Source organism: Equus quagga, chromosome 12, assembly GCF_021613505.1.
Source record: "Equus quagga isolate Etosha38 chromosome 12, UCLA_HA_Equagga_1.0, whole genome shotgun sequence".
NCBI classification, from domain to species: Eukaryota; Metazoa; Chordata; class Mammalia; order Perissodactyla; family Equidae; genus Equus; species Equus quagga.
Genome location: NC_060278.1, coordinates 61,347,263 through 61,370,288, shown reverse-complemented (window position 1 = coordinate 61,370,288; position 23,026 = coordinate 61,347,263). Strand labels below are relative to the sequence as shown.

Genomic DNA, 23,026 nt, shown 5'->3' with positions numbered 1-23,026 from the left:
ATGCTGATAACACCATATAATAACTATATTTTAGAGTGACTTTTAAAATAAATAAGTCTGTTTAGTGCATAAAGATCTTTATGATATTCTGGCTGTGCTTGTAACCTAATATGTCAGGCAAACATACTACCATCTGGTGGCAACATGCCCGAAATTTAGGCTCAAATATTTGGTAACAGCGAGCTTCCTGAAGATGAAACCTACAATTTAAAGTTATAAAATTGGAGAACCGTCACAAACTATGAGTAGTGGAAGCCTACAAAAAAAAATTATAAATACAAAGATTCAGAAATTCTACTTTAGGTTCAAGTTTAACTGTCATCAACTTGATTTACTTTTTTAATATTTTAGTAATTTTCTTTAAAGCCTATAAATTTAGCTGAATGCTCCATCAGGTGGTAAGAAAAGGAACAATTATTTCCCATTATTAGTTCCTGCAGAGTTTTAAGGAAAAAGGCCCATACTAAGAAAAGCAGGTTCACATAGAAATTTAAATTCTTTAACTAGTCTTCATAATCCTGACTTTACAGTTGGTCTAGAAGTCAAGGCTGCCCCATTCATCTGGGTTTACTAAGAATACTCCCTCCTTATCACTGAAAATGTCATCTGAAACTCAGCACCTACTCTTCTCAGAGCCGATCTGGAAGCGCCTGCGAAGAACCTTCCTGTCTGCACTGGACTGGCTCGCACTCTCTCGGCCTCACAGACACTGCTGACACGGAGCGGACGTGTCTGTCCACGTGCCACCTATGTACGCTTCCTGCCCACGTTCTCAGTTAAAAATGCTTTAGAACAGCTGAAGGTGAAGGACGCCACTGCACTACCAGGCTTAGCCTCTAAGCCTCTTGCTTCTGTGATGTGCAAATTATTTTCTTTGGTGCCAAGTGAAGCCTCCCACTATCCAACTTCTCCTTCTTCTGCCTTTCTCACTTCCACTGGACATCAGTTTGCCCCTCCACTAGGGTTCTGCCACGGGAGGTTTACACTTTGGTTCTTCCTAAAAAATACAGCTATAGCTCTGAAGAGGACACAAAAGTTTCTCCCTGTGCCTAAGATACAGGAGATACCCCAAAAAGCCAATCCTTAGAAAAAAGTTGAAAGAAAAAACATTTCATAGGCAGAGTACTATTTTTGTCCAGGTTATTTTTGTCCATGGCAGGTAAAGAGCAGTCTGTGTACTCTGTAATGGGGAATGCATTTCAACCCCACATCACAGTATAACTCAGTAACACAGCCCCTTCAGCCAGCCGGGGGGAGGCAGAAACAACGCCCAGAGCACGAGGCACCGGTCCTGTCACCCCCACATCACAGTATAACTCAGTAACACAGCTCCTTCAGCCAGCCGGGGGGAGGCAGAAACAATGCCCAGAGCACGAGGCGCCGGTCCTGTCACCCCTGTGGTTCCCACATTACAAGGCCAACGTAATTCCACACAGACACAATGACGTTGAGGCAAGCACTGCTGCAGTGGAAGAGAAACACCGGCGAGGGTCATGAGGAATGGCAAATGGGACCAACGTGGGGGTCAAATTAACTAGATTCCTGGAGCCTGTTGTTTAGCAGGCAACAGGGGAAAGAACTAAGCTCCATGAGGACTGACTGCCTGGTGCACACAAAACCACGGACTGTTGGCCAGGCACAGAAAGGGCCTGGAGGAACTGCTATCTGAATCCCCGAGTGCGCGAGGCCGCTGTCTGAATCCCCGAGTGTGTGAGGCCGCATGTAGTGTCACCATCTGGGCCATCCAGGCACTGACAACAACGTGTTACTGCAGTTAGGGTCAGAGCCAAATAGTTAGCACATATTTAAGCAAACAAACCAAAACATAAGTACCTTCTCCATGCCACAGACTGTTGATGACCCAGCCATCTCACAAATACACGCTATTGGTTCTAACACAGGCTGAGTGACAGTATCCAAAACATCACTACAACTGGAACGTAAACTCTAAGGGCACAGTGAGTGTGTGTTAACCGCAGGAGTCTGACGCCCCACCTGCGAGACCTGCAGCCTAATTAGGCAAACGTCTCTGCTGCTCTGCTGCTTTTGGTGAGAAATATTCAGACTTTCTGCTTGTTTTTCCTGCTCCACTTCTTAGCTTCCTTTCGTTGTCCCTAAACAAGTTGGAAGCAAGACAATTTAGTGTGGATTCTGGTTTCCTTCTTTATATTCTCTGAAACAGTTTGTAAATGACAAGTATTCTTATACTTGTTCCTTGAAGGTTTGATAACATTTCTCCTCAAGCTAGTCTAGCCCTGGTGTCTTTGGCCAGAGGTTGGGATGGTGGTGGTTCAAATTATCATTAAATTTTCTTTAATGGCTGTTGGGCTTTTCTTTTTCCTATTTCTTCTTGAGTCATTTTGATATTTTCTATTTTCCCAGAAGAGTAACCACTTAAACTAAGTTTTTACTCTTATTGGCGTAATGTTGTTCAAAATACTGTCCTATGATTTTTTTTTTTTGAGGAAGATTTAGCCCTGAGCTAACATCTGCTGCCAATCCTCCTCTTTTTGCTGAGGAAGACTGGCCCTGAGTTAACATCCGTGCCCATCTTCCTCTACTTTATACGTGGGACGCCTGCCACAGCATGGCTTGACAAGCACTGCCATGTCCACACCCGGGATCTGAACCGGCGAACCCTGCGCCGCCAAAGCGGAACGTGCGCACTTAACCACTGTGCCGGCCCTGTCTTATGAGTTTTAACATCTGTTTTACTTGTAATTTTGTCCCCCTTTCCCTTCCGATCACTGTTCATACCAACTGTTTTTTTCCCCCTGGTCAGCGTGTCAAAGGTCTGTTGTATTTTATACATCTTTTCAAAGATCCAACTTCTGTTATTACCAACCATCTCTCCTGCTGTGTGGTTTTCTGTTGGCTAATTTCTACTTTTATCTTTATTTTATTTCATCCTTTCTACTTCATTTGGCCATACTGTTCTTCTCCTAGCTTCTTGAGTTTGAAAGTTTAGCTCATTTAATTTCATTCTTTCTCATTTTCAAATATTTTCAACCTTAACCATGCGTTTAAGGTTATAGATTTCTCTCTTTAGCTACTCCTACAACACCTAATGTGAAGTAATTTCATTGTTGTTCCATTCTAAATATTTTGTAATTCTTATTATAATATCTCCTTAACCAGTGCAGTATTTAGAAGGGAGTTTTTAGTTTTCAAAGCATTCTTTTCTTGGCCCATTATCTTCTTCACTGCCATTACAAAGAGCTGTGACACCTCTCTGATCTCGATTTTCCATCACCACATCCTACCTTCCCAGCTCACTCGCTCTCAGTAGTGACCCTGAACTAGCCTTCGACCTGATGGAATCCCACTGTCTCTCAGGTCCCTGATGTCCTTCATCCCCATCCCTCCTATCCAGCCTAAATTCCATGGTCCATCACCTTCATTACTCTCTTTCCCCTCTCTCCCTTCATAGTACTCAGCAAAACTACAACCTTGGGTCAATTCCATTTTCTGCCTACTCCACACATGGGCCTGTGCCACTGAGAGTGGTTGGGAAAAAAAATACACAACCACGCTCATTGTTCTCAATTTAAATTCATTACTTTGAACCTTAGTGGACTCTTAATACTGCCAGGCACTCAGGTACTTCACTAGTCCACCCGCTTTCATAGACAACCATTTCATCCCCTTGCCTTCCAACTCAAACACCCAAGACTTCCTTCCTCATGGTCTTTCTTGGCTGCTGATCTTGCTTTCTACTGCACTGAGAAAACTGAAGCAACTGGAAGAGAACTTCCAGACTCCCGTCACCACATTTACCCACCGCTTGCCATCGATGAACTTAACCTGCTTCTGTTTGAAGTCAGTCTTTCAACTCGTGCCCTACATCCCGTTCCCTCTTGCCTACTCCAGGACCTCACTCCAGCAGCTCTCTATTCTTCCTCCTACGTCATAATTTGTTTTTTTGCTCTCTCCTAGAGCATTCCCATCAGCCAACATGCACCTATTTCTCCCATTTAAAAACATCTTTCTCTTGACTCTGTATCTCCTGTAAGCTGTCATTCCATTTCTTTGCCCTCCTTTGCTGAAAAAACTTGCTTTAAAAAAATGACTTTTCTCAATGTTTCTAATTTCTCTCCCCCATTGTGTCTTAAAAACACTCCAATCAACCTTTCTGTCCCATTATTTCATCAAAACTACTCTTATCAAGGTCACCACTGACCTTCATGTTGACAAAATCAATGGCCAGTTCTTGGTCTTTATCTTCCTTGACCTATCAGCAACATTTAACAAAGTTGATAACTATTTCCTTCTTAATCGTTTTTTCATTCACACTAGAAAGGACACCACACACTTCTTGGTTTCCTCCTGCCCCTCTGGCTGGTACCTCCTATTCTCCCCAAACTCTCCACGTCGGAGTGGCCCAGGGTTTAGTCCTTGATCCTCTTCTCTTTCTATATTGCCTTCCCATTGTCTCATACAGTCTCATGGCTTTAAATACCATCTAAATGTTCCTTGGTTGCAACAGATCTAACTACCAATTTTCTAGTTAGGTAGCAAATAGGCACCTCAAACCCAGCATATCCCAAACTGGATTCCTGCTTTTCCTCCCCAGCCTGCTTCATCTACAGACTTCCCCACGGCAGTTAATGGCAACTACCTTTCCAACTGCTCAGGCCAGAGACCTGGGAGTCATCCCAGACTCCTCTTTCCCTACATCCTACATATCCAGAATCCCATCACCTCTTGACACCTCCACTGCCACCACGTGACGCAGCCCCCACCATCTCTTGCCTGATCACTGTAATAGTCTCCCAAGTCCAATCTCCACACAGCAGCCGGAGTGTTCCTAAAACCGAAGCCAGATCACGTCCCTCCTCTACTCAGAACCCCACAGTGGTTCCTCACTGAGCTCAGAGTAAACGACAAAGGCTACCACACCTCCACCCACACGCCCCGACTCTCCTTCCTAGGGCTCTCCTCCACAATCCCTGTTATGCGCCACTTCTGTCCCACCATGTGACCTTGCGCTAGCTGCTCCCTCTACCTGGAATGCTCTTCCTCCACACACCTTTGAGGACTCCCTTAGCTTCTTCAAGTCTGTGTTCAAAGCTCCGTCTGTCAACAAGATTTACTCAGACGCCCTGCTGGGTACCACAGCCTGTTTTCTCTCCACCCAGCCCTCGTCAGCCGACCCTTTCGTTTCAAACCGTTCCCATCAGTGTCTGACACGTCCTATCTTTATTACGTTTACTGTTTATTGTCTGCCTCCTCCTCTACTCCCTGCTAGAACGTAAGTTCACATGGCCAGGATCTTTGTCCGTCTTGTTGACTCATATTCCGAGTGCCGAGAACAACGTATGGCAAATATAATATCAGGCACTCAGTAAATACCTGATGAGTGAACGAGTGTTGGTTTTTAATTAAGTGTGGTCCTCATGATATACACATTCCATGTGCATTTTATACCTCTTGGATCAAGCTGGTTAATTATGTTGTTCAAATCCTTTATGTCCTGAAGTATTTTTATGTTAGACATATTCATTTCTGAGGGATGTGTTAAAATCTGCAACTCTGACTGTTGCACTATTTTCTTTGTTATTCTGTCAGGTTTTTTTTTTTTTTGAGGAAGATTAGCCCTGAGCTAACTACTGCCAATTCTCCTCTTTTTGCTGAGGAAGACTGGCCCTGAGCAACTTCCATGCCCATCTTCCTCTACTTTATATGTGGGATGCCTACCACAGCGTGGCTTGCCAAGCAGTGCCATGTCCGCACCTGGGATATGAACTGGCGAACCCCTGGCCGCCGAGAAGCAGAACGTGTGAACTTAACCGCTGGGCCACCAGGCCAGCCCCAATTCTGTCAGTTTTTGTTTTACAAATTTTGAGACCATATTTTCAGTGTCTACAGTCCATTATTTTTACCTTCTTTGCAAATTCTTCCTTTTTCACAAGTAAGAAATCTCTTCCTGTCATTTGATGCTTTTTGCTTACAATTATCTTTCAATGAATATTAACATTAGCTGCCATGGCAGCTTTCTGTTTGTATTTGCATATATTTTCCCTGCTTTGGCATCATTCTGAAGACAGCAGAATGACCTGATATGAGTGTCTCTGGCTCTGTGGCTGAGTGTACGTCATCACCACCCACACAACTTATTTGTCTTTCCGCATCACTGTGTCTTCTGTTCTGCTTCTCATCTCCTTTCCTGACTTTATTGGACGGAGTGAATGAATTCTTAAAATCACCTATTTTCCTCTACTGATTTAGGAATTGTACTTTCTATTTTCCTATTTCTATCACTTTAGTGGCATTCTTACATTTAACACACTTATTTAATTCTATTTTCTCTTTAAAAGTGTAGAGAGTTAACCAGTATCTTGTCCACTCAAACAAGGACCACAGCACACTTTCACACCTTTTAACCACATTAGTACTGCTGGAATTTTGGATCCAGTTTTTTAAACATAACACTAACTATTAGCTTTCTTATCATATTTTAACACATTTCCTGTGTTTCACTTTTTTCTGCATTTATTTTTCTTTTTGCTGAGGAACATCCTTTAGTTCTTTCATCAGCAGAGCTCTGTGGGTTGAGAAGTCAGCTCCCGTGTATCTGAAAATGCCTGTATGTTCCTCTTGTTGGGGGTGCAGATCCCTGCCCAGAGCTGCAGGTTTGTAACTGCCTTCCCCCACGGCTCTCTGAAGGTCCTCCTCCGTCTTCCGGTATCCACTGTTGTCAGAGCCCACTGCCAATTTGACCACCATTCTTTTGTGGGTTACCTATACCATTATTCAGCATTTAAAATTTCCTCTATATCATTAATGCCCTATAATTTCACTATGGAAATTATTATTAGTTATGGGTTTATTTATCCTGCTTTACACATGGTGAGGTTTCCTATTTTGAGGACTCCCACCTTCATTTCTGGAAAAATTCTTGGTTGCAATTTTTAGTATGATTAGTGCCTCTTTTTCATTCTTTCTCTTTTCTCCTTTTTTTTTTGTAAATCCCAGCAGATGTATGTTAGAGCTCCTCAGGATATCTTTCATGTCTTCTCCTTCATTTTTTCTAATTCTCTCTCTAAAGTGCATTCTGAAAGATTTTTCTCCACTCTATTTTCCAATTCACTAATTTTCTCTTAAGCTGTAAAAAGCATGCTGCACAATCTGTTATTTTACGTAAATATTGTATCTTTTCATTTCAATATTATATCTTTCACTTCCAAGATTTCTAAGTGGTTCTCTCACACCCTTCTGTTCTTGTTTCATTACCTGTTATTCTTGTTTTGTGAAATCTAACTTCTTCTGTATGTTGAGAATTTTAACATTTTAAAACCCTCTTTAAATTGTTCTCCTGTCTTTTCTCTCAGGCATAAATTCTCTCATTTGCTGGGCCTCCTGACTGCTTTTCATGGCCTTAAATTTTATGGCTTCTTTGTGGTGTTTTGAGGACTCAACTGCCAGGACAGCTTTTAAACCACGAGCACTTCTCTCTGTGGGGTAGTCTTGAGCCACCTCAGCTTGGACCAGAGAAGATGCCGGCCTAGAATCAGACCCTAGTCCACAGCTCTGGGTTCTCTTCCCTCCTAGGTAGCCCAGTTCCGGAGTGCTTGCCCAGAAGTGGTTTGGGTCTGGGTTCTATCTTGAGTGCTTCTCTGTGCCTGCCTGCTTCTGCCTGCCCTTCCTCTTTTCTGGTCGGGGGCAAGCAGCCTGTTTCTGGGACACCTCAAGGAGGAGCTGAACTACCCTAGCCCCCGTCTGCAGAGAGCACAGTGTTCCTGGTTCCTGGATTCCCGCTCTGCATAGGCAGGATCCTTCAAAAATCCTGATCCCAGTTGCCTAGATCCATTTATAGCTCCCCCACCACAGTGGCTTTTCTCTCCATTATTGGCCAAAGAGACTTTCTTGTTTTTAAATATGCTGATGTATTTTTAAAACTTTAAAAAAATATTTCCCATTCCTTTTGGAATGGGGGGGATAGGATTCAGTTTACTCACCCTGCCGTCCTGACCTGGGAGTCTTACAATGGTTTTTGCTTTTGAAATAACAGCAGTTTAATTCTCCTAACCTCATCAGTCTGTAAACTTTCACAAATATACCCAAAGTTCAAGCTTAAAATCAACTGTAGTGGAGGAATATTCCCATTATTCCAAAGTTGTCTGTATTGAAATAAGTAACAGATATACTGGAACACCAGAAATGGAGGGACGATGACTTTATTTATTTACTTTATTTTATTTTTGAGGAAGATTAGCCCTGAGCCAACATCTGCTGCCAATCCTCCTCTTTTTGCTGAGGAAGACTGGCCCTGAGCTAACATCTGTGCCCACCTTCCTCTACTTTATATGTGGGATGCCTGCCACAGCATGGCGTGACAAGCGGTGCCATGTCCACACCTGGGATCCGAACTGGTGAACCCCGGGCCACCGAAGCAGAACGTGTGCACTTAACCGCTGCGCCACCAGGCCAGCCCCAGAAGATGACTTTAGAAAGGTAAGAAACTTGGGTTGGAGCAGGCTCTGCTGTAAGCCCGTGCACAGACTCTACCACTGCTTTCTGGAGACGGACCCAGAGGACAAAAGAAGAGGCGTCTTCCACAGCATTGGAGGAGCCACGGCAGCCAGTGGTCCTGGATCCGCGCCAGCCGCGCTCCTGCTCTGGGGAGGTGGCCAGTGGCCTGCAGAAGGGAGGCCGGTCTGGGAACTCAGAACTGCTCTGCTGCACTCTCTGCCACGAGGTCGCTGTCCGGCTTACGTTAAGCTATGCCCCCTTTTTGGGTCCCAGGTTTTTAATCTGTAAAATAAGGGAGTTGGGCTGGAATAGCTTCTAAAAGTATCTGCCAGAAATAGTTTTCTGTGACCTCAACAGTTTGGTACTCTGTAAGTATGCTGCATCCTCCATTCTTCAGTCTGCTGAGTAAATAACTTGCCAGGTAAAGAAGAAAACCACGCGTTCCTGAAATCAGTCTTCAAAAACTGGAAGTCACACCCCAAATGCCCGGTTCAGTCCGAGCACGACTCTGCAGAGGAAAGGCTACTGGTGCCGGGTAGCTGGAGGCAGTTTCTCGGTGGGCGTGGACACACTCTGAGCTTTATGTAGAAAAAAGCTAACTAACTCAGACCAAAGCAGAAGTCCTCACACAAGGCCCAGACACAAAAATGTCTTTTCTACAAACATGTCTGTCACTGACGGTTGAGAGGGTAACAGAAATAAACCCAAAGCTGACGGGATCAAGTGCAGATGGAGCCGAACTAAGCCGCACGCTGCACAGCCACAGGGCATGAGGCGGGCCGGCCACCCTCACGTCGGCCCACTGAGAGCTTCCTGTGAACCGAGATGCAGGGAAGAGGACAAGGAAGGAAAGAGCAAAGTGGGAGCTCTACTGAAAACAAGGGAGAGGGGATGAAGAGTTTAAAAGTTGGGTTAAGGTGGCAGGAAAAGTCCAGAAGAAACCTCAGAGCTTCCGAGAGCTTTGACCAGGAGTCACAGTGAGTGCGTGTGAACTGCTGCGTTTCACGTGCTGCTCTGGCCTCACAGGTGCACAGGACTGAGAGCTGGTGCAGCGCCAGCCACAGTCCCAAGAGCCGCCAGATCACACCCTGAAGACGCCGTCTAACGTCTGAAAGACACTCACAGCAGGGCCCTCGCCACCCAGTGCTGCGTGTGCGGCACAGGGCACTGCGTCTAACTGCCGTGTGCGGACACAGACCGTGTGGGGTGGGCCCTGCAGGCTTCTATCCACTATCCAGCACTTCAGAGAGAGGCAGCCTGTCAGAAGAGAGGGACCCAGCCCTCTGACAAAGGCCGATGAGCAGTCTTCACTTGCACGCAAGCCTTCACTCTTCCTAAGTTTGTGTGGTCAAAGTATTTCAGAAAAAAAATTAGACAACGAACAGGGGCGCATTAAAGAAAATTCAGAAAGTAAAGAGAAGTAGGAAACAGCCCGTCTTATTGGTCTCACCGTGACACCCCCAGGCCGGGAGCCTCTCGCTCTAGAGCTGCACTCACATCACACACTGAACTGTGGATCCGTTCCTTCGGTAACATGCTGTCTAATTGTCCAGGTCACAACGCTACCTTTGTAACTCATTTGTAAACGGCTGCTCCTATTGCAGGCTACTCCAAGGACACACGGCTAAGCGGCCACAGTCCGCGTGTGGTAAAGCAAAGCCCAACTCAGCGCTCCACGGCATGGACTCAGTGCGGACTACCGCCAGAGCACTGGGCATTTAGGTTGTTTCCACTTTTCCCACTACTGTAAACAGCCAAACGTCTGCTCTGTGCAACAGTACCCAACAGACAGCCTTCCGCATAACGCACACTCAAGCGTCGACTGAATGAATAAACGTGCACAGAGCCACACGGACATAATACACCCTGTGAGGAAACGCTCTCAACAGAGGCTGTCTTTTCTTTTTCATTCTTAGGAGAGTTTCCTAGAGACAGATTTCCATAAGTGGAAATTCTGAATCAATCTGGGGCTTTGATAGTTCGGCATGTGTGTTCCAAAAGGACGCGCTCGTTTGCATTCCCAACAGTAAAAGATGAGAAGGCCCATTTCACTGTACTCTCTCAATAAACTGGGCATCCTCATTTCAAAATCTGTGCCTATTCTGCTTGGTGAAACAAAAAATCCTACCTCATTATAATTCTAATTTATAGTTTTGAACGCTAGTGAGGTTACATACTTCCCCTTCTGTTTGTTAAGTAGTCTGTTTTGAAGTAGTTTTCTAATAATCGTTACTACCTAAATCAAATTTATTTCTTGAAGCTCACTTGTAGGTTGCAGTAAAAAAACATTTAGGAAGTAAATTCTGGAATAAACTTTCTTTAAGGAACTAACCAAAATTCACAGCTAGGAGCATCCGGTCAGAGCGATCTGCAGCACTGTGACATGCTCTCATTAATGCTGCAGATGGAAGCAGGACTCAGTTCCTCACTTTCTCCTGACGCTTATGTTATAATAGTTTCGTTTTATTTGTGATATTTTTCTGGGGTGATAATGTAACTGAGGAGGGGAGAGCTCGGAGGAAAAGGTACCCATATTCTTCTTCTAAAGTTTTTCTTTAGGAAGCCATTCTAGATTAACCTAAAACCTGTCAGGGCTGTTTTCCACAACTGTATTCTATAAGAACTTCTTTACTAAAAGCAGTCTTGGGGCAGCTGAGCAGAACTTTCTCAATCCTCAATTAGGCTCTCTCTCCAATGAGTTCTGTAAACAAGCAAGGTGAACACAAAAAGGCAGAAACACGGTCAGAGGAAAGGAGCCAGGTCCAGACAGCATCTCCAGCAACGAGACCTGATGGTGACTGACACCCCATCTCACAAGTGCACCCAGTAACTAACATGTGGAAAACGCTTGTCTGAGCCAGAGGTGCATTTGCTTTTCATTCCTTCAGAACGTCCTTCCAGGAGCATGCAAGAACATTGACTAACCATCTGTTCTCAACAAGGAGAGCAGAAATGTGGAACGGGATCGTTCAGGGAAGCAGCCAGAGTGAAGCACGGAACCACAGTCACCAACCTGCCAAATGACAGGACGATTCGATCTGTCTGAACTCTCCAAGCCTTTACAAAGAGTATTTTTTTTAACAGCCAAATATCTTGGAGCTTTGCCCACAAAGCAAGTGGCTACTCACCAGATGCTCTTAACCCCCAGAAAATGCATCAAAATCACCACATGCAGAGTCACAAGGAGAAGCCACCACTGCGTCAGTGCCCCATCCCCGCTCACCACCTGCTCTCACAAGTCAGCAACATCTCCTTAGCGCCAAACCTATGGGACACACAGGAGTTCTCAAAGCCGGTGTGGGTGACGGAACCAGCTGGACGTGACTGCAGAGGACCGCGGGGGCTACGGTCTCTGTCCAGCACTTGCCCCCTTTCTCTTCTTTGGGTAAGAGAACCCCTGCCTCCCGTGGGGAACCTATTCCATGTAGCTGACCCTCTCCTACCCTCCCCTGCATCAGGCAGAGCTGGGGCTATGGCAGCATTATTGCCACCCCACGACCACCATTACTGTCACCGTCATCACCACGGTGGGGAACACTCCCTGAGCACGTTCCCTGTGCCAGAGACTGTTCTGTCAGCTTCGTGTGTATTATCCCATTTACAGAAATGACCTGTGTGGGAGGTGCTACTGCTCCTCCCATGTCAGAGCTGAAGAAACAGGCGCAGGAGGAGCATGCAATTCACCCAGGGTTCCATGGTCAGTGGCAGAGCAGGGATGTGCACTCAGATGACTCGGTTCCAGGGGGCAGGCTCTCAACCACTAGGCTTCACTGCCCGTCCATCTCTGTCTACAGAAAATGGGTCAGGGAAGTTCAGCTGACCCAAGGAGGTCCCTCAGACACGTGGGCACCAGGACAGAGAAGGAATCTCTCCTCTGTGTCTACACACAGAAGAAGGCAGAGCTCTGAGGGCGGCTTTAGCCTCCTAGACTCGGCCATGCCCGAGCCAGGCCAGGTCAATGCGCAGGTTTCCCAGTGACACAGCCATTACTTGAGCTGTATCATGTTCAGTTTCTGTCACCTAGAGTCCCTAAAACTCGCCACTCCCGCTTGGTGGAATACTCTTCTTCCCCGGCTCTGTTCCTTCTTCTCTGGGCACAGCACCCCTGATCTCCTCCCACAGCACCCCTCCTCCTTCACTGTCCATAAGCACCGGTGCATCCCGGCCTCTGCGCTAAACCGTCTCCTCTTCCTTCTTCACAGCAGGACCCTCCTTAGCACCCCACATTCGGAGAGGCCTCCCTCCGATCAGGCTTCTCTGATAGGAGAATGTGCTCCTTTTGCCTGCCCTGCTTCAGAATCACTGATACTGAACCACAGTTACTCGTGTGAGGGCATCATATCCCCCAAATACTGGGAAGAAAGGAGTTGAGATCGACTGCTCTACAAGTAATCCTTGGAAAACAGCATCCTTTCGCTTACCACTAGTGCCAGCAGGTGGATGCCTCCACAGCTCTGTCTCCAGCCCCGGACCTTCCCCACGCTTCAGGCTCATGAGGGTTGTTTACTTTCACACGTCTGAGAGGGACCTCAAACTCAGCATATCCAACAACAAAATCACGATCTCCATCCCCAAACACGTTCCTCCTCTTGATCTCAGTCTCAGGAACAGCATATTATCCCTGCAGCCATCAAAACTGGAAACATCAATGTCATTAATCGCTCAAATTTTCAGAGAAAACATACCTAAATACCAAGTATTCTGCTAGATCCCGGGGGTAAAATAATGAATGAGAAACAGACCTTGAAAAATTTTAGTTTGACTGGCAAATGCAACATATTAATGATTATCACCGTGTTAAAGATTAATTCAAGATGCTGAGAAGAACCTAGTCTGGTCTGAGGAGAGGTCAAAGGAAGGCTTCTTAGAGGAGGAGAGGCCTAACCTAAAACACAAATGTGTGCTGAAAAAGGGAGCGGTGAGGGGAAGAGCGCTCTGGGGAACAGGTACCATGGGTGAAAGCTCAAAGACGGGAAGAGAAGGGCTCATGAAGTACCTTTACACTAGTAGCTTTCATTTATTAAAAAGTCAGTAAAGCTAGGTGCTATTTACAGTGAAATACATCATCACTGCTGTTCCTTACATCAATCCTACAAGACAGGGACAATCATCTCACTTTACAGTTGTTAAAGCACTTTCAAAGCTCAGAGGGGTTAAATTATTCTCCAAGACCATCCAGCTAACAGGAGAAGGACCAGCTCTGAACCCAGGTCTTCTGCCTCCAAAGCCAATACTGTCTGTACCCGTCCACGCATCTCCTCAACCTTCCTAGACTCCTCCTGTGCTCACCCTCCACTCCAGTAAGTATCAACTCCTGCTGAGCTTTCAGTTCTCAGATTTCTCCCACTCAGTCCATACCCACCACCGGAAACCTGGTTCACCATCTTCCATCTGGACCCGGTCTCTAATTGCTCTCTAGGGACAATAAGTGTGAGAGCGTGTATCACAGAAAGCAAGATCAGAACTACTTCACTTTCCCAGCATGAGATCCACTGACTAACCCAAACACGTTCTCCTGCTACACGGAAGCAATACTCCTGTTCTTGTCCAGGCCTGGCCCTGGAGTAACCGGGGGCGTAGTCACCGGCTCTTTCGTCTTCCTTAGTTATGCTCTTCTCTTGAGAGGTCTCACCCAGTCCTCCGTCTCTAAGTACCATCTCTACGGCAATGACTCTTAAATATATTTGTCTCCATGAACACCAGATTCTTACATTCAATTCACTATCTCAACTTGGAGGTCTGATAGGAATCCCGCCTGCCCCATGAAGATGCGAGCACCGTGAGGGGCAGGAACGTTGTCTACCTTATACTTTTCTGTATTCCTAATGCAGAACACTTGACATATAGTGAGTAATCAGTAAGTTTTTGCTGATTGAACAAATGCATGCTGCTATGCAAGAAAAGACATCCCGAATGGGGCTGGACTGTCCCAGGGGCCCTCTGAGGATTTGGAGCTCTGGGTTAGACGTGCATTTCTGGAGGAGGGAGGTGTAGAGGGTGGCGCTAGGCTCCCACAGTGGGCCACAGTTAATCCTCCTCTCGAGCGGTGCCCTCCTGGGACATGAGCCACCCCTCTACATTATACCTCTAGGAACAGTGTCTGTCAAACTTGCCTGTTAAGAATCACCTGGCGACTTCTATAACACAGATCCCAGGCTTTCCACCCTCCACCACCACAATCCCCTCCTAATTCAGAATCTCGAGAGAGGGGCCTGAAAATCCGTATTACAAACAAATGAGCCCCATGATTCCTATCGACAACTTTGAGGAAGACTTCTATAGAGGCTTTACCTACGAGGTAACTATCATCGAGAATGGCTCAGCTTGTTGCTGCCCTTAGCTCCAAGTCAAGCACTCCAGAAATAATTTATAAATTGTCCAAACAATATCTCATTAGTTTTATTCCTGAGCACTACAGGTCAGCAGTTACCTAAGACTTCTCAGACGACATGTCATACATCAGGTACACGTTTATGCCACAGAAAGTATCTGCCTTGCTTACTTGGCACAATATTAACTGTGCCAACCCAGGATCAATTCCCAGACCTGACTTGAGTCTTTACTGTGACATGTTACTGTCAGTTTTCATCACCTTTTTCCTTAAAGTTGTTGAAGAATCAGAATTTTAGCTTCTCTTTCCAAAAGTCCACTCCTCTTAACTACCATTTCAAATAAGCCCAGGGTCAAAGCTTTGAAGATCTGTCACCCCCTCCACAAACTCCTAAGTTCTTCCTGCATATGTTCTGCAGACTGATAGTTAACAAGGCAGAAAAGACTAATAAATTCTACAATCTACTCCTGACTAAGGGATTCAAATGACAACCAGCAATTAAAGCGAAGGACAGCAATTAACAATCTTCTGACAGGCACCCTTCCAAGAACCTGTGAGCCTTAAAGGCAAACTTACTTACCGTCATAGTCTATAAGAAGCAGAATTTCTCAAGTGTCAAGTGATTATATATCCCCAAACTGTAATTTTAACTAACCTCGAGACAGGTCTTTGGGAGGTAAGAAGGGATAGGATCAGATGAGAAAAGCAGATAGGGGTATAATGGGAGAACCAACCATCTCCTCAAAAGGTGATGAACTGAAGCTGGACAGAGAAACTCTATTTAAAATGGAGTTTAAATGGACATGGAAGAAACTCTCCCCCTTCACTCCTTCATTCAGGAAGCTTCACAGCTTGTTTCCAGCAGCAGGACAACTCATCAATACTTTTCCAAGTGAGGACAAACAACACGTATCCCCCAAACAGATGACGTCCCTTGCCCCACAAAGTGTCGATGATACTAAAGAATCAGAGGAACTGGGAAAATGCTGAATTGCCAGAGAAGTGCTTGGATGAGAGAAAACTGACATCGGGTCATGATGACATCAGCACACACTTGCTGAATCAGTAACCTAGAGCAGAGGCTGACAAACCGTGGCCTGGCCCATAGGCCAAATTCAGCCCACCAGCCTGCTTCTGTAAATAAAGTTTTATTGGAACACAGCCACTCCCACTTATTGACACGCTGTCTGTGGCTGCTTTCCTGCTACAACAGCAGAGCTGAGTAGTTGCAACAGACCATGTGGCCTGCAAAGCAGGAAATATTTATAATCAGGCTCCGTACATAAAAATGTGGCTGAGCCCTGACTTAGAGCATTATGTGCCACCAATGAAGGTCAGGTTGGCCCTGCTGCCACTGGCCCTCCCCGAGCACGGACGCTGGGGAAGAGGCACAAACATCTGCCCTCCCGTGGGGCTCAGAAAGGAAGAGTGTGGACTCGCAGAACATCCAGGAGGCGGCTACACTAGGCACCTGGAGAAATGGGGAGCTTGGCATTCAGCCACCATAGCCCCATGACTCACCAATTTGGTATGTCGCTTTTGAAAGTCCCCCAATGCCTAAGGAAAACACCATCTAAAAGCAAAAAATGTTTTATTTGGTTATATAGTATCCCAACATGTTATTTTCCTCTTAAAACGCTTCTATCATCTGAAAAAAAATTCAGAAACATAACCAGAACTATAAGCTCCAAGACTATACTAAGTATTTTAGTTTGAGCTATTAATTTAGCAATGGGTTTTTAAAATATCCCTCCTTCCTTCTCAGCAGTCAACAACACTGCCATAATTTAAGGTGTAAGAGTTCAAAAAAGCAAACGCAAAGAAAACAAAACACTTCTAAAGCATAAAAAAAGTCAAGTATTTTTAAAAGCACACAGTGTGTTAAGGCACACCTATGTGAATCTTTATGTACCTTAAAGGGTCATATTTGGACATAATGTCATGTTTTTTTTTTTTGAGGAAGATTAGCCCTGAGCTAACATCTGCCAATCATCCCCTTTTTGCTGAGGAAGCCTGGCCCTGAGCTAACATATGTCCGCACCCAGGACCCGAACCAGTGAATCCGGGCCACTGAAGCAGAATGTGTGCACTTAACTGCTGCGCCACCAGGCCGGCCCCAATATTATGGTTTTTTATGAAAGAAATTCATGTCACTACATGGCTGCTGTCTGAGTCTTGAACTTGCTTGACTGAAAACTGAGAATGGTATGGAGAAAATTAAGACTGGTAGATGGTAGATATTCATCTTTTCACCCCAACTATCCTACCTCTCGGGTCTGACCTAATGGTCACACTGAAAGGCAACATCTTTTAGTGGCTCGAGCTCAACATTCCTGCTGAGGCAAATCTATAAACACTCCATTTGCTGAAAAAGAGCTGCAAATCCCACACTAAGCTTTTCACCTCAATCACGGGGTTAGAACTCTGACAGGAGCCGAGCCTAAGCCATGGTTAAAGCTGCCCAGCCATGCTATCAACAGAAGAAATGAGTACTTCTGTAACCGAGGTAACCCTCAGACTCCAGCGGGAGGGGAACAATTACTCCTGGAGGCTCTCTGTGATCAAAGCCATCACAGGACTGAGTACTTTGATAAAAGAGTGGAACCCCAGTGCTTTGAAGACAATGTTAGGAAATTGTCATCATGGTAATGATGGGGTCTGAGGAATACTTAGGTTGAAAATGATCCTTTTTTCAAGAATGCCCTTAGTTGGTCCTGAATATGTTTAAAATAAACAACCAACTTAGGAAAAATTCCATCAGGAAATTCACCAGAATGTTAAACAGTAATCTCTTTTGAGTGGTATGACTTTGAACAATTCTTTCTTGTTCTTTACAGCAGAAAGAATCCTCTTTTATTACAACTATTTTCTAACACCCCCCTCCCAAAATTTATATCCTGAAATGAAATTCATAGATATAAAACTGAGCTAAAACAATAAAAAATCAACAATAAGATATGAAGAAGAAACAAAAGGAAAATAATTTATAACAAAATATGTATTTCAATGTGCAAATTCTTGGGCCAATAATACGAGAAGGCACCAAGCAGTGAGAGGCTTGGACCCAACACAGCATCGTCAGGAAGGCAGAAGTCAAATGCAGATCAGAAGTGTGTAAAATGATGTCGTTTACAAGTGGCACCGCCATCAGCGCTGAGTACAACTAAGTGCGGTTTTTCCCCAACTTACATAGTGGTTGAACTTTCAGAACCTCCCTCTGCCAAAAAACGTGAGTTTGTACGTAAAATCAAGTTCGGTTTTGAACTCAGGTAATAGATGATTTCATCTCTGACCGTCCAGGGAGCCAGTCCAAAGTCAAGAAGCTGTAGGACAACTGTTGGTTACATGCAGAGATCAGGATACGGAACATCTCTGGCCCCGTGCACTAAACGCATGGAGAACAGCCCCCACCAGAGACTCCTGAAAGAACCCCTATGAATGTTTACAGCCTCCTCTAAAATACTCCTGCAGCTTTTGAGAACCACTGCTTTACACTTTTCTACACTTCCATGTTTTCTATAATGAAATGTATTACCTCTATAATCATAAAAACTGTGAAAGTTCCAGCAGAGTCTCAAGCTCATCAGTGTCCTTCCAACAGAGAGACAGAAGGTCACAGGTTGCTAACACAGACTAAGACCTTGAAGACAGCTGGAGGCAGAAGGAAGAAACCAGAAGGAAAGGCAAGGTCAAGAGGCTCACTGTCCCATCCTTAGTGGCTGACAACCTTTCACATCTCTGGACAGGACGTTTGAGCAAAGCCCAGATACCTTGAGGGTCAATTTATTCCATCTTAAAAAAGATTTCTGACTAAAGCAGAATCCACTGACATAATGGGACAGTGGGTCCAAAATTTACAGAGTCTCAAAGGAATACATGTGAGCTTTGATTACTGGGATTTCCTAGGCAACAGCATGACCTAAAATTAATAGAGTCCTTAAAAGGAAGATGCCAAAAGACACTGTTCTCAAGATGGTTTACACAGCTTGGGCCAGAGCAGGGGACAAGTGACCCATACATAGAAAATCACCATATCTGCAGTATTTTAAGAAGCAAGAGTCACAAAATAAGAGCTCACGTACAGTGGCGGGAAAGACCCTCCCAGGCCGACACGGAAGGGTTCCCACCAGAAAGGACTCCTCCATGCACACTGGAGAGAAGGCAGCTGCCCCACAGGCCAGTCGGCTGCCGTCTCCCAGTCCCCATCTCCCTCCCGGGGACTGCCCACTGTCATCAACCGTACATCCGGGACAGCTGGCTTCCCTACATGCACGATGCCTGCCAACTCCCAGAGGCTGGCGACAACAGGACCGTTTAGAACAGCCACTGCTTATTAAATCTGTTCTTATTTTTTATATCCTTATGAGCATTATATTATCAACTTTCTCAGACTTCTCAAAACTCTCTCATTCTGGGGACAAGTAACTACCCTTTCCTTATTTTTTTCTTATCTGGCTAAAGAGGCTGAGGAGGAAAATCTGTATTTTTTTATCCTTCCTCTCTGTTAAAAGGAAGAGAGGCTTGCTTTAAAAAAAAACAAAAGATTATGGTTGTTATGCGGTATACTGTGAAAAATACTGGTTTCCTGTATAAATAATTAACGCGATCTGATAGCTCACCTACCGTGTCTCTAAACGGAGTCAAACCGTTGTCCTATCGCAACAGTGTAGTCCTGTCTGGGACATACCTTACCATATTAGGCAATCAGGCCCCAGAGAGACGGCGAAGAAAACGGTTGCAGGATTTTACCTAAAAGGAGAATGGCAGAGAGACTGCCCAGCAGTGGAGACTGGACAGAAAGTCACTGGGTGCCCTCCAGCAGATGAAGGGGCTTCACGAGGTTAAGTAACAAGATAAGAAGTACTGCTTGAAAGGGGAAAAGGTCCAGCAAATAGCAAGAAGCAAAGCCGTGAAAAATTAGAGCAAATGGGAAGAAGGGCTATTCTTCACTCACTGAGAGAGGGGGAAATAAAGATCTGTGACACAGACCTGTGGGAACCCTGGCAGAGAAACAGAGGGGAGGGCAATTTAGGCCTAGGGAGGAGAGCCTGCTCGAGTGACAGAAGTCGGCAGGACTTGGTCAGGCGCTCAAAGGGGCCAAGCAAACACGACCATGCAGCTCTTCTCCTTCCCTCTCGACCCGTTCCTTACAATTAATTTCTCAAAATTCATCAGGTATGTTTTCGGAACACAGACACACGCTGGAGTTATGGAGGAGCCTGCACTACTCCTCTGACTTGCCAAACAATCCATTCTTTATGGATAAATTAATAAATAACCTCAAAATCCCATGATTCTAAAGTCAAGTATTCCAGAAGGCTTCCTCTCATCCAGATTCAGGAACCTATGGGTTTGGAAAATAATTCGTATGGATCTCAATCACCTCTAACCATCTAAATGTGTAACTCACTTTCATTCCACAACTCTGAGAAGTACATACTATTATTATCCCCATTCTACAGATGAGGAAACTGAAGCACATCCTCTTAAGCAACTCATCCAAAATAATTAAGGAGCTGAGTCAGGGTTTCCCCAAGGAGCTCAGGTCTCGCTTCTGCACTCGTAACTGCTATGCTATATTGCTTGTTACCACGGCACATCACATAAGATCCACAACAGACATAAACATTCACCTGAAGGTGGGCAGCAGTCATGGACTGAGAACACAGCTGTGTGATCCTGGGAAGCTGCTTAACATCTCTGGGTCTCAATTGTTATCTTTAAATGAGAAGTTTAACTAGATGGTCTTTAAAGTCTCTTTCAGTTCTAAAATTCAAACTCTGTAATTGCCATTCTAGCCATCACAGAGCTAAATGAGTTCAGTATACAACGGCATTTAGAAAAAGTTTTTCAAAGGTGGCCTCTTCTTACGTGAAACAGAAGCGCTAGTTATTCAAAGACGTAATAAAGCTGAGGAAACCAGGCAAAGTAAAGAGGCCACAAGCTGAGTCAACTTAAAAGATCACGCGCAGAGACTGTGAATGGATCATGTGCAGAGATGTGAATAGGTCGTGCGCGTAGACGGTGAACAGATCACGTGCAGAGATGCGAATGGGTCGTGCGTGCAGACGGTGAACGGATCATGTGCAGAGAGGCGAATGGGTCGCCTGAACGCATGGTGAATGGATCATGTGCAGAGACAGGAACAGGTCGTGCGCTCAGATGGCGAATGGATCATGTGCAAAGAGGTGAAGGGATCATGTGCAGAGAGGTGAACGAGTCACACGCGGACAGTGAGTGGATGGTGCAGGGGGACAGTTCACCAACAGAATTCCTCTGACTAGCAAACACAGTCTTAGGACATTCCCGGACTTGAGAGGCCTGCAGACAGGGCCTGCCAGGAGGCTGTGACTTCTGCTCCGGAGATGCCCCAGGGTGCTCTGGGATCCCGGCCCCTACACCACGGCAGGGCTGTTTTACACGCAGGCCGAGTGGACAGTGTGGTGACCTCCCTACACGAGTTGAGAAAAAACGGTAAAACAGCAGCAGCAAACCTGCCCAGCATGGAGTGAGCTGCCCCGTCTGCCTGACTTCGTTTTGGAGAGAGGGGAACCTGCACATCCTCAGGGCCAAGTGCGGCCCTCGGCGCTCCGCTGCCTCCTCCCCTGGACTCCGCGGTGCCCAGGCTCTCTCTTCGGGCCTCTTCTGTGTCGACGCTCGTCCTCCTGGGATCTCACCCCATCTCGCAGTTTACATACAACCGGCACGTTTACACGTCTGGCCTGGACCTCTCGCCTGAGCACCGGATTCCTACCCCTGACTCTTTCCTAGACGTTTCTTAACGCTTCTAAAACCAAATTTAACACAAAACCGAAACTGAACGCCCACTCTTCCCCAACCAGATCTAGTCCTCCCAATCTTCTCCATCTCAGCTAATGAAAACTCCATCCTTTCAGCTGCCTTAGCCTAAAGCTTTGGTGTTAACCTTGACCGACCTCCCTCCTATTCTCTTCACCCTGTATCCAATCCGACAGCCAATCTTCTAGCTCCAACTTCAGAATAAATCCAGAATAGGAAAACTCTCAGCATCTTTATGCCCCACTCTCAGCCTGTCCAAACACCTCTGTTTCCCCTAGACTGCTGTAACAGCCCTACCTGCTGGCCTGGCTCCCACCTCTCAGGAGAGTGAGCAGAGTAACACTTTGCGGTGTATGTGTCACACGTCACCCTCTGCTCAACTGCACAACGGATGCCCGCTCCTTCAGATCACAGCTGGAGCCCTTGCAATGGCTTACCAGCCCCTGCCGCCAGGGCCTCTGCCCATTCTGCTCTGCCACGTGGGTCTTCTCAGTTGTCTTCCAGCCCGTCAGGCACACACCTGCCTCAGTCTCCAGAGGGGCTGTCCCCTGCCCGTAACGCTCTACCCCACACAGACTCATGGCTTCCCACCCCGCTTCCTTTCAGACTGGGCTCAGGTGACGCTTTCTCAGCAAGGCCAACCTGACAGCCCTACTCATAGTGTTGACCTCCCACCCACACTGGCATTTCTGACCTCCCTACCCTACTCAACGCAGTCTTCCCATGGCATTCATTGCCTTTTCACACATGATTTCCCTCACACCCCCTCTATCCACTGTCCACTCCTCCACGCGAGTGTTGGCTCCATGAGAGCAGGGCTTGTGTTCACTGGTGCATTCCAGCACCGAGAAAACAGCCTGACCACCACAGGCACGGAAAGTGCTTGTTCAACAGATGACTGAGAAGGAGGGTATAGAAGAGAGGGCAGGACAAAAGCGGAAATGCATTCAGTGGCTCCCAAGGCAAGTTTTATTTTCTGTTAAAGCTTAGTTCAAAACCGAGCTTTGCCAGCACATTTCAGTATGGTTCTCTCCTGTATTTAGTTGAAAACCTTACACTGAAGTGCTTACCTCTTTTGGAACACTTCGCCAGCTTCTCTCTCCACCAGCATGCTACCAGGTATCGCAGGCAGATAGCTTATTATCCATGAATTAGTAATTCCTTAACAACTCTCCCTTCCCAGTGCATTCTGAGGGGCGATTAGTGATCCAGACCTACTGGTTCCATTCCGGGCCGGGAAAGCGACACTGCTAACTTTGAGGGTGATGTTTTAGTGACTGTCCAGACTGAGGGCCATCTGATCTGCCTAAAAGCAACAGGGACTCTGGGGACGGGGCAGCACTCTCCTAATTACAGTGTGGAATTCTCACTTCCTGAGAGACACAACCACCACCTCCACCAAGGACAACAGGGACTCTGGGGACG

General features: G+C 46.0%; 1 protein-coding gene across 14 annotated transcripts in view; it reads right to left on the bottom strand.

The window, feature by feature from the left end:
- PPP1R12B (protein phosphatase 1 regulatory subunit 12B) overlaps positions 1–23,026 on the bottom strand; it is a 201,808-nt gene that overhangs the window by 54,260 nt on the left and 124,522 nt on the right. The window contains exon 21 of one of the 14 annotated variants that reach the window (XM_046678672.1): positions 8,329–8,754. The exons of 12 other annotated variants lie outside the window; for them this stretch is intronic. In XM_046678672.1, the coding sequence (XP_046534628.1) occupies positions 8,722–8,754 (33 nt within the window). In that variant the 3' untranslated portion in view covers positions 8,329–8,721. One more of the 14 variants, XM_046678673.1, reaches the window with a different exon arrangement.